This window comes from Dermacentor andersoni, chromosome 11, assembly GCF_023375885.2.
Source record: "Dermacentor andersoni chromosome 11, qqDerAnde1_hic_scaffold, whole genome shotgun sequence".
NCBI lineage: Eukaryota > Metazoa > Arthropoda > Arachnida > Ixodida > Ixodidae > Dermacentor > Dermacentor andersoni.
Window position 1 is genome coordinate 116078397 of NC_092824.1, and position 12145 is coordinate 116090541.

The 12145-nt window shown below is 43.6% G+C and overlaps 1 protein-coding gene across 1 annotated transcript in view; it reads right to left on the reverse strand.

Moving 5' to 3' along the window:
• The window catches only part of SH3PX1 (sorting nexin 33-like protein SH3PX1), a 47683-nt gene that overhangs the window by 22923 nt on the left and 12615 nt on the right, over window positions 1-12145 (reverse strand). The window contains exons 6-8 of the mRNA XM_050186445.3: window positions 11653-11743; window positions 3744-3869; window positions 1277-1391 (exon numbers count right to left, since the gene is read on the reverse strand). Coding sequence (XP_050042402.1) covers window positions 1277-1391; window positions 3744-3869; window positions 11653-11743 — 332 coding nt within the window. The remainder of the gene's footprint in view (window positions 1-1276; window positions 1392-3743; window positions 3870-11652; window positions 11744-12145) is intronic.

Here is a 12145-nt window from a genome sequence, read left to right on the forward strand (position 1 = left end):
TATCATTTGTGTGATCAATGGGAGAAGCACTTCTGTTTAATGCCAGTGTCAATACCTTGCACTTTGCTTTTCCTGCAACCTAGACTCTCTTCAATCACATCACCTCCTATTGTGCTAACCATTCCTTTCAACCAAGCGTGACCAGACTGAAGCATCTGGAACTGCGTAAATTTACTAAATGTCAGGGTTGTGCACTACTGTTATTTACATATCCACGTCAAGCAGGTGAAGCATCTGGAACCAAAAGTATGACAAGCAGGACCTGCATGGATCACCCCTCAAAGCTACAAAATTTGCTGTAGTGTCACAAGTGCTTGAACTAGAACACAATTTAGAACCGTGATGAAAGTGGTACAAGTGCAACACCTTGCCACTGCCTGCTGTTCCTGCAGTAGAAGGCATGGGAACTTCATCAGGCATTAATTGCTTTTTTTTTTTGCCTACCCCCTCCGTTACAGTACTTTGAGACTGAAAAAATGTTTGTTATATTCATACACTGATCCTCAGCGTGAACTCCAGGAGTCTTTACTCGGGGTAAATTAGGCTCCAGCACCAAACAGCTCAAGAGGAAAGGAACAGAGATCATCACTAAGGTGGCAATAAAAGATAAGTCCCTCTCCTGTGCGTATGCATCTAACCCTACCCTTTCGAAATGAAGATTTGATTTGTGTAAGCGTAGCCAATGCCTGACCCTAATAGTGAGGTCAGGACCCACAATGCCGAATTTGAAAAAAAGCTGTGTACATAGATAACAGAGGCACTACAAAAAAAAGCGATTCCCGAAGTTAATGCATTATTTCATCTTTGTCGATGTGCCATATACACACACAGATTTACAACTGCTAGTGAAGTCAAGTGTCATGAATGTTTCAACTAGGGGGAACTGAAGGCATGCCAAGGCACAAACTTTCCTATGTTGTAGTGAAGAAAAATAGCACATGCAAAGAACCCTGAGCCATACTTCCAGCAGCAGAACCCTGTGTTTGGCATGCGCAACTAGCAGATGCACCTAGTGATGAACATTTCACCCTTACTTTAATAACTTGTTTTGGATTATACATTCACATCTCACTCGACAATTTCATTAGTGCTACTACTACCCATAAAAGCAACAGGTGTATCAGGTGCACACTAATGCAGATCAAAATGTGAGGAACTCTCTTAGTTTAGCTTAGAGATGCACGAGACATGACACTGATTAGTATATTATTAAGCAAAGTGCCCTTAGAATGTGGGGCTCTCAGAAAGGCACAACAGCGTCTTTCGAGTGGCTGACCTGAGATCTGCTTGTCGGGCAGCGGGGGCACTGGAATAAGCGAGAACTTCTCCTGCAACCGCTCATGAAGCCAGTCGAAGTGCTTGTAGCGGCGGCTCACTGGCATCTGGTTGAACTGCATGCATGATGCAAAAGCCTTTCGGTTAACCACAGTAACGTTACAGGCAGGCACAAGTTAATTCCAGATACAACAACCCCTTTTTGCAAAATGATCATGTTTGCTATAAGTGGGCTTGACTGCAGTCAACAGAACTGACAGCTGGGCTAACTGGTCTCGATTCATCTATGAATTGACTTTTACATTGCAGATTGACAGTCCGTTTGTGCTCCTTTGTCAACCACGTTGTTTCTTGAGCTGTACAAGTCAATTCAAAGTTAAATGTAGTCAACTATATTCTTATTCGTACATTTCTTTGTTCCACTTAAAATTGTGGTGTAATGCATCAAAGCAATCACTGCACTATGAGAGGTGTTGTACTAGGGGCCTTTGGCTAAGTTTTACCACCTTGGATTTTATAATGTGCACATAAATCCCAAATCCAGGCACTTGACCTTTTCCACATTACACCTTCTTCATAATGCAGCTGCATCAGTATGTAATCAAGCTATATGACCTCATGCTCAGAACCAGAATGGCACAGCCAGCAAATCCTTTTTCTCAAAAGCTATTGTCCATGTAATGTTCAGATTTTTCAGGCTGGGTTAAATATACACTAAATGTCAAGCCTGTGAGTAAAGTGTCGTACACAGTATCTACAACATCAGTTAATTATTACTAAACATGGTTGGTTAAACAGGATACTCAAATTTGTGAAAAGTGAATGTATAACAAGCTGGCTTTATTGTAGACAGCATCAGTTTTCTTTGAAATCTCTGCTCACGCTCCATGTACGCCCTGTAGATGACACTTTGTTGCATGGTCTTAAAATTAATTACCTTGTGGAGTCTTACATGCAAACACCACTCTGATTACGAGGCATGACGTATTGACAGATTAATTTCAATCCACTGAAGTTCTTTAATGGGAATCTAAACCTAAGTACACGAGTCTTTTTTGCATTTCGCAGTGGCGGAACAGCCATTTCACCTTTCGGTGCAGCTCCTGGCACAGGCAAAAAGCCAATTTGGCACAGCAGCCAGCACTTCTGGCGCACGGTCCAACATGTGTGTGCTTACCACATACCATGCGAACTTTAACTGACGCAGTCGATATGTTGTAGAGATGGGCTTGCGCGAGGCTTAGCCTGCAAGCGCGGTCAGGAAAGGATGCCATGCTTCTCCACACCGCGACACACAAAAGGTGCTACGGCCGGGTTCGTCGATACGGTGCAGCGAAGGCGTCACAGAAAGATCGTCAACAAACACATGTTTATTAACCAAGGATGCAACACAGTGTGACAGTCACAGCTATGAAAAGAGTCAGCGCCACTGCGCATGTGCAACATGCAAATAGGGTTTTGCGCTTGCGTCCGCTATGCTATTTCACTAAAACAGCGCAGCGACCCAAGCTCGACGCAAAAGTGTTGCGTGAACGAACATGGCAGCACCCATAGAAGTGCCAGCTCTTGCAGTGTACCACATTTGACCTCATTTATGCACAACATGCGATTCTTATTGCAGCAGCTCTTTTGCAAGCCCCGCTATTACCCATAAACATCAAGAAAGCTTGCCTTTAATCTTAAAATACAATATCCTGCTTCGGAAAACTCCACGGTACCATGCAGGCGGGTTCAATGAACACCGAAATAAAGTGCCAGGAACATGGCACAGTGGCACTACATTGTACATCCGTCAGAAAAAAAATGCACGAATGACAAAATGGACGACCCCGACGGGCCTCTCCTTCCTTGATGATAACAGCATGCTGTTGGTTTTGATTTCAGTTTTGCTAGCTGCGAAGCATCGACGGAAGGAGGGTTTCACTCTTATACATGGTTTGGCGCAAGCTCGGCACAATTTCTCGCTAGAATGCCATTTTGGCACAGCTGTTCCACCACTGAATCTTGCCACCATCGAAATGTAGTTGGGATCGAACTCGTGACTTGGAGCTCAGCATTTCAATGCCATAGCCACTGGTCTATTGCCCAGAATAAGATTAGCCAAGTTTTAGAACTCACTCAGTGCAACTAGTGTGTGCATAATCTTTGCCATCTACATGTCTTACCCCTGTAGGCTTTGACATAATGAACTACTACAATAGAATTAGCCCTTTTCTCAGAAGTGGTATTGCAATCCTTGTACGTAGGTGTGTTTGACTGTAAATGTACTTCAAAATTAAATAAGGAAGTACAATGGAAGGTGGGACAAGCAGCACTGTGTCCTTGTTCCTAAGTTGCATCATGTCTTCGCACTATTTTTTTGCCATGATAAGTGCTCACCAAGTCCTAGCACTTTCCACTGGCCACCTTACCCCAGGATGCATTTGCTAAGCTCAAATCCTCCCATGAAGTGGGGGGGTCAGTCTCACCGATGGTGTCAGCTGGTAGGCAATGTAATTCTTGAACCCCTTGAACTTGCTTTCCTTCTTTGGGGAGGACACTTCGCAGTGGTATGGGTCCATGGTGATGCCCCAGCTGAGCGTCCCGTCACACTCCTGCCACACAGAGAAAACAGTGGAGTTAGCTTTCTGTCAAGTCTTTGTTTATACACTGGCCAACACACATGGTGTTTGTTTATTCTTTATTTTAGCATGCTTGTGCATTTTAGCAGTAGAAACTAGCTGATCCTCAATTCCTCAATATTATCAGACAGGCTATGGAATGTTAAAGGAGCTTTTGTGGGAGCAAAGTAACTGAAAGTTAAACTTAGAGAAAAAGAGTGTCTGCAACCACAACCTTACTACCTTTTAATTATGCAGCCACCGGTCGCATATGACAGAGGTCTGGTGAACCAATGCAAAAGCTATTGAAAATAAGAAAACCTTTTACTGGTGATGAGACCAAAGTGGAGGAAAGTATTCTCACAAGGAAACATGATGCACTTGCCCTTTATCCCTTCACTTAAGGGGACCTGAACCACCCATCAGGCTCTATGAAAAGACACAATCTGCAGATAGCACACGCTGCAGTGAACATCTCAGCCAAATTTTGCAATCATGTGCGGTGCGTGTATTGCGCAAGTGGAGTGCAAAGTCACCTTTTTCTCAAGTGCTCTCTTTTCAACAGAAGCCTGCTCCTCATTCTTTTCAGGATGCTTCACTCCATAATATAGCAGATTCCCATACGTGGCTGTTATTGGCCAATAGCTGACATCAATCAAGAAGGGTGCTTGGATCAGTGCACTTCTTCCTACAGTTACTCCATATATTTATTCACAACACAGTTTAATAAACAGGCTGAAGTAAGCAAAAATCTGTTTTCGAATTTTGGTAATAATTAGGTATCTTCGGAAGAAGCCGACTATCGTTTGCTCACGCTTGGCCGCAACCGCTCGCATAGAAGTTAAACTATGGCCACTCTGTTTATCGGTGTCGTAGCCGTTGGGTCTCAATAATTTCAACTTGTTTTGAACACTCAACTAGCCTCAAACCACGCGAAACTCAAGGTTAGACCACATGCATACTTGCACGTTGCAGCAGGCTAATTTTGGAGTAGGGTAAATGAAAGTGATTGCAAACTTTCCATATTATAAAGTCCTGTAACGCCCAAGTATCAGTAATTTTGATAAATCTAATGCCAGCTACATAAATATTTGCCTGCACAAGTCGTTTATGTGCTTTAGCAAACACATTTTTTGCGAACAAGTAGAGCTGGCAAACAATTTTTTTTTTTCTTTGATGAATTATGGTATATTTGTCTTAATTCAAAACTTCAGTGATCACTTCAAAGACGACTTCATTTTGTTTGATTCTTCAAGAATGCTTCTGTCCCGAAATATTCATCATCAAACTTAACACTCAGTAAGATAATATTGCATTCATAGGTGGGAGGAAGCTAAATAGGAGCATCATCAATAGGAACATAATCATGACCTCCAGTCACAATGATGAAGAAATAGATCAGTTTTATGAAGATGTTGATTTAGCAATGGGAAAAGTGCAAACTCAGTATACTGTAGTCATGGGCGACTTCAATGCAAAAGTGGAGGAAAAGCAGGCTGGTGAACAAAGAATTGGCTACTATGGCGTGGATTCCAGGAACAACTCGAGATGTTGGTAGAATTTGCGGAGAGGAATAAGCTGAGACTAATGAACACCTTCAAAAAGCGTTGCAACAGAAAGTGGACCTAGAAAAGCCTTAATGGTGAAACAAGGAATGAAATTGATTTCATACTTTCTGCCGATCCCAGCACAGTACAGGATGTAGAAGCGATAGGTAGGGTAAAGTGCAGTGATCACAGGTTAGTGAGAGCTAGGATTCACCTCAATTTGAAGAGAGAAAGAGAAAAATTGGTCAAGAACAAACAGGTCAACCTAGAGGCAGTAAGGGTAAAATTAGACAAATTCAGGCTTGTACTCGCAAAGAAATTTGCAGCTTTAGAACAGAGAGATGAATATGACATAGAGGTAATGAATGAAACCGTAACTAGGCTGGCTTCAGAAGCAGTAATTGAAGTGGGAGGTAAGGTGCCAAGGCAACCAATAGGTAAGCTCTCCCAAGTAACAAAGGACCTAATAAAGAAATGACAAAGAATGAAAGTGTCCAACTCAAGAAATCAGATAGAATTCACGGAAGTGTCAAAACTGATCAACAAGGAGAAAATAAGGGATATTCAAAATTATTATGCGAGAAAGACTGAGGAAGCAGTAAAAGACGGACGTGGCATGAAATCAGCGAGAAGGAAATTTGGCATAGGACAAGCCAAGATGCATGCACTGAAAGATAAGCAGGGTAATATCAGCAATCTCGAAGATATAGTAAAAGCAGCAGAATAATTCCATACCGACCTGTACAGTACCCAAAGCAGCCATGATAACTTCATTCGAAGTAGTAATGAATAGGTTACAGAGGCTCCTATAACTAGCGATAAAGCTAGAAGGGCCTTGCAAGACATGAAACGGGAAAAAGCAGCAGGAGAAGATGGAATAGTAGCCGGTATAATCAAAGATGGAGGAGACAATGCTTGAAAAACTGCCGGCCCTTTATACAAACTGTTTTTCGCCTTCAAGGGTCCCAGAGAACTGGAAGAATGCCAACATTATACTAATCCCCAAAAAGGTGGATGTTAAAGAATTGAAAAATTATAGGCCCATTAGCTTACTTTTAGTATTATGTAAAATATTCACCAAGATAATCTCCAATAGAATAAGGGCAACACTGGACTTCAGTCAACCTAGGGAACAGGCTGGCTTCAAGAAGGAATACTCTTCAATGGATCACATCCATGTTATCAATCAGGTAATTGAGAAATTCGCACAGTACAATCAGCCTCTCTATATGGCTTTCACAGATTACAAAAAGGCATTTGATTAAGTAGAGATACCAGCAGTCATACAGGCATTATGTAATCAAGGAGCACAGAACACTTACAAAAATATTTGGAAAGTATCTCAGAGACTCCACAGCTACCTTAGTTCTCCACAAGTAGGAAGATACCTATAAAGGGGCCAGACAAGGAGACAATCTCTCCAATGCTATTCCCTGTGTGCTTGGAAGAAGTACCTATTCAAGCTATTAAACTGGGAAGGCTTAGGAGTAAGGATCGACGGCAAATACCTCGGCAACCTTCGGTTTGCCGATGACATTGTTCTATTCAGCAACTTATTAAATGATATTGCGCGACACAAAAAAAAAACGACACGGACGTGAGAGAAGACGAGAAGGCGTGTCGTCTTCTCTCACGTCCGTGTCGTTTTTTTTTGTGTCGCGCAATATCATTTAAGTAACGGATTACCAACTTGCCCGGAATGCTGCTCTCATTAAGCTGCTATTCAGCAACACTGCAGACGAGTTATAACAAATGATTGAGGATCTTAACACAGAGAGTGTAAGAGTGCGGTTGAAGATTAATATGCAGAAGACAAAGATAATGATGAATAACCGGGCAAGGGAACAAGAGTTCAGGATCGCCAGTCAGCCTCTAGAGTGTGAAGGAGTATGTTTACCTAGGTCAATTAATCACAGGGAACCCTGATCATGAGAAGGAAATTCATAGAATAAAAATGGGTTGGATCACATACGGCTGATATTGTCAGCTCCTGACTGGAAGCTTACCATTATCATTGAAAAGGAGGGCATACAATCAATGCATTTTACCGGTGCTGACATATGGAGCAGAGACTTGGAGACTGACAAAGAAGCTTGAGAAGATGTTAACCCTTTCGCTGTCACGGACGTACCGGTACGTCTTCGCGCTTCCCCCCCACAGTGTCACCGACGTACTGGTACGTTCTCTATAGTGCGTTCAAAATTTCGCGCCTGAGCGCAAAGCTGGCACTCCTGAACTGGCCCCTCCATCTGTTGACTCTTTCTACAAGTTCGTATTTTCGCCTCGACCTGTGTTAGTTACGTATTGAAGAGTACGGTGCGACTGCCACTCACCCCTCTCTCTTTGCTGAGTGGCGCGGTGGCTCCGCATTCGCTGTATCATGCGTCGCGCGCGTGTGGTTATGGGTTCAAGGGTTGTTCTGCCATCTCCGCGGGTTTGAAGGTTTTTATTTTTATTCTGTTGGTGTGTCTGCTACGGCGCGTCAAGTTCAGAGGCACGCGCCGCGCCGTTGCCTCTCCGAAAAGAGTGACTCGATTGCTGCTTTCGCTCTCTCGCCGCACCCTCGCTTCCGACTTGCAGCAGTAAACGTAAAGCCCTTCGAACTTTGTTTTAGCCTTTTTCCATCTCCCTCTGTCTTCTTGATCACGCAACGTCCCATTTCTCTCCGTTGTGCGGGCGACTGAAAGCGCATCCTCCTTGCGCGCGGTTACTTTCGGATGGCTGAGCGCGCGGACCTTCGTCTGCTCATTGGAGCGGTGGCTCAATTCCGATTCAGAATACGAGCCGAGCTCGGATTCGGACTCGGACAGTCTCATGCGAGGAAGAGCGGAGTTCCGCATCGTCAGATTCGGATGTTGAACGGATGTTATAGTCAGGCTGATGATGATGATGATGATGTTTACTAACAACAGCTGCAGAACACTGAAATGTGCATATTGCAGCGACTATGTTGTTTGTATACCAATCATAATCAAAAATAAATTGCTATGTTCATTCCCTGTTATGCTCGTTCCCTGAAACCAAGCCGACACTGGGGGGGCGTCACGGCCAGAAAGGTCCGACAGCGAAAGGGTTAAGGACCGCACAAAGAGCAATGGAATGAAGAATGCTAGGCAAAACCTTGAGAGACAGAAGGACAGTAGTTTGGATCAGAGCAAATGGGTATAGCCGATATTCTAATTGACATTAGGAGAAAAAATGGAGCTGGGCGGGCCATGTAATGCGTAGGTTAGGTAACTGGTGGACCATTAGGGTTACAGAATGGGTGGCAAGAGAAGGGAAGCACAGTCAAGTACGGCAGAAGACTAGGTGGGGTGATGAAATTAAGAATTTCGCAGGTGCTAGTTGGAATCGGTTGGTGCAGGACAGGGGTAATTGGAGATCGCAGGGAGAGGCCTTTGTCCTGCAGTGGGCATAAAATAGGCTAGTGATGATGATGAGGTAGGAGTCTATACACAGGCCCCCTCCCCCAAATTTACGTAGCTTATTGTGAGAGAATGTCACACAGAGAGGCTGATAGTGCAGCTGCTATATAGCTCTGCCAGGCTTCTAGGCTAGCATGGTACATAATCGCCTACTTCACATGGTGGGTTCATCTTTGTGCTGAAACTTCCACCTCTGAATGTAAAAAAAGTGCGTACCGAGTGTAAAACTTCATGGTAAAAACAGTTGCCGACCATTTTTCTTTATTTTTCAGGGGGTGGGGGGGGGGGATGAAGGAAAGAAATGTCAAAATAATCAGCCAGTAAACTTCAACAGCGAAAAAATTTTGTTGCTTTTTTCAACGCCAACAGTATGAAAGGTTTGCTGTGCTTCACTGATATACCATCTATTTAAAATACTACCACGATGGTCGAGACCGCAGAGGAGTTTTGCTTGTTACATAGTTCGATGTGCATCGCGTACCATCGTGAAGTGCACATATGCACACATGACTTTTGACTACATAGTGCTGTCAGATTAGGCTCTGATGCACGAATTCAGTTTGTAGCTTTCTGCCTACATGGAAGATTTTGCAGTTTCGTCCATTAAGCATATAAAACAAACAAAAAGTGCTCACAGTAGTTGTTGGTATGTTGCCTGCAGACCCAATCTCAGCTTCTGGTCCCCAGTCTAGCCCGTGACCTCACGGCGAATCACCGAGGCAGTTTACTAGTCCAAACATACTGACGACAACCTTGCTGCGACGGCCTGCTGGCAGCGAATTTTTGTCACGGCTGTACGGTGTAGCTAGGCTTAACCAGCACCGCTTCTTTAGTATGCTGCGGTGCAAGTTGTTGTTTGGTGCCAACTCGACCAAAATCTTATCAGCGGCCAACGGCATTCCCAAAGCCGCGAAATGAGCTTACCAATGAAAGTGCCGGATGGGCGACTAATTGAATGGCGGTACTTTGTTCGTGGCCGACATTTCAGCAACATTGTACATGATATGTTCAAAGAATCAAGAGAAACACCATACACTATTCAAAATTTCGGTCATCCAATTTACATTGGTCACACAGGAGACAAGCGCAGGGTCTGGCTCAGCACTATCACAATCGCTCACTACTGAAAATAGACAACAGCCCACTGAAGAAACAGCGGTACGATCCAGGTTTAACTGGAGAGGCTTGGCTCAGTCAGTCGTAGAGTTGATGCAGCTGTGGGGCCACCTATGCTTCTTTTGATGGCGTGGAGAAATGGCTTGAGGACTTAGTTCCATTGCCATAAGCCCAAGCCACCCCTTAGGCGCAGTATGGATATGGACTTCTCATATTTGGCTGAAAAGTAGCAGGATGTAGCAGGATTCACATATCGGTGCAGTTCGGTGCACTGGTGCCATCACTGATTATGCCACAAAACACACCCGCACTGCAAAAACCAACGCTGAAACAGACTGCTTAGGCTTGGATTGCAGGGCTACGCGCTAGTCAACGCATGTCTATGGCTGCGTGGTTGCCACTGGACATGCACATCCTGCTAAATATACCAACTTCATTCAAAATGTGTGTTTTGGTGCAAGTTGGTGCATCTCAATGGTTTGGCGCAAGCTGGCGCAGTTGGTGCGGCACTTCCATCCGTGCACCATATACAAATGAATGGCCCAGCTAGTCCCTTTACATAAGTAGGTACTTATCACTTGCATCTTAAAAACAAAAGCCTTTTTTAGCAAGGTAAGGAGTTTCAGGATGCAGCAGCACTTTTGCCTTGCCCAGGTGTCAGGACATGGATATGAATATAACGAAGGACAGGAAGACTAGGATGAATGGAGTTGCTGGCACAAGTATGCATAATTATGTTTGAAATGTCCTTGCCATTGCATTTTTAACCTGTCACCGACTATGACCTACTTTTATGAGCAGAATACATCAGCATGCTCTTTTCTTATACAGATGAATTCCACAAGCTACAATAAATTAGGCTTGAAGAATAAAGTTCATTGGTAGGTTTCGTGTGCCACTTGCCTTTACACCTTTACCTGTTCCCACTTTAGTTCAAGCTTAGAAGATGACACATTCACATGCGATACATACAGAATAGCCAATCAACTACATCTGCTAAGCATGCAAGCATATTCAACTCGGCCGCTACTGCCATTTATCTACAAAGGAGTATCGCATGAAACGGCAAATATATCTACAGTTGAGTAGTTGCTAAACTACCTGAGAAGATCTGGGCTATAATGTCAAAATTTTATGGGTTGCTTTGTGTACTAAGTCTGACAGTTGCATACAAGTTATATTTTACTTTGGAAAATATGATGTGCTATCTTTAGTGAAACAAGGAAGTCGAATAAACGAAGAAAAGGCTAACTTAACTCCCCTATGAAGCCTTAAAATTTCTATTTTGAATGTCCAGAAACTGTGCAGTGGGGAGAGCTCTGGATTAATTTTGAACATGTGTTTTCTTTGCTTTTTTTTTAATGTGCACCCAAAGCACAGAACATGAGCATTCTTGTGTTCAGCTTCCATCTGAATGAGGCTGCCGCAGCCGGAAATCAAACCCGCGACCTTGGGCTCACAGTGGAATGCTACAGCAACTGAGCCACAGTGGTAGATAACTAGACTTCGAGGAAGAACAAAAGGCATTAAGGTAACAATTCCAGTACTATACATGGACACCCGCCATCACAATCACAAATTTTGCATAGTGCATTGAAGAAGTCATTAAGCGACGACTTCTTCAGTCAGCACTCTGACCATCCTTTTCCATGATCTTTCATTTCCAGTCTTGGAAGACAAAGTACTTGCCACAATTTGGATCTGCTCGTCACTTGGCACAACGGGCTTGATCAGTCCTAGGAGCCACGATTCTCCTCCGGATTTAACAAAATTTGAAAACCTGCAATACGAGTAAATGTCAATTCAGGATGAAAAAACAATGACGTCTTCACTGCATCTGCCGGCGAACTAATCACGAAGGCAAGGTCTTCAGAGCAAAGGAGCCAAATAGTAAGCCGCATTGACAGTACTATGTGCTAAATTAAAATTCACAATGCAGGGATTAATTTAGAAACAAGCACAGAGTCAACCTAAGCCACACAATTTAAAAGTGCAGGTTGCACTGAGGCACATGACTTAACACATTAAGTGCTTGTGCACATTTGTCTCAGTTGCTTAGACATTACCAAGATGAAAAAAAGAAAATTGAAAAAGAAGCGCTGGATGTCCGCACTCCTCTCCAATAATCACCAAAGAACTGTCCCAATTCCCTGATAGCCAGTATAGTAACAAGAATACAAGG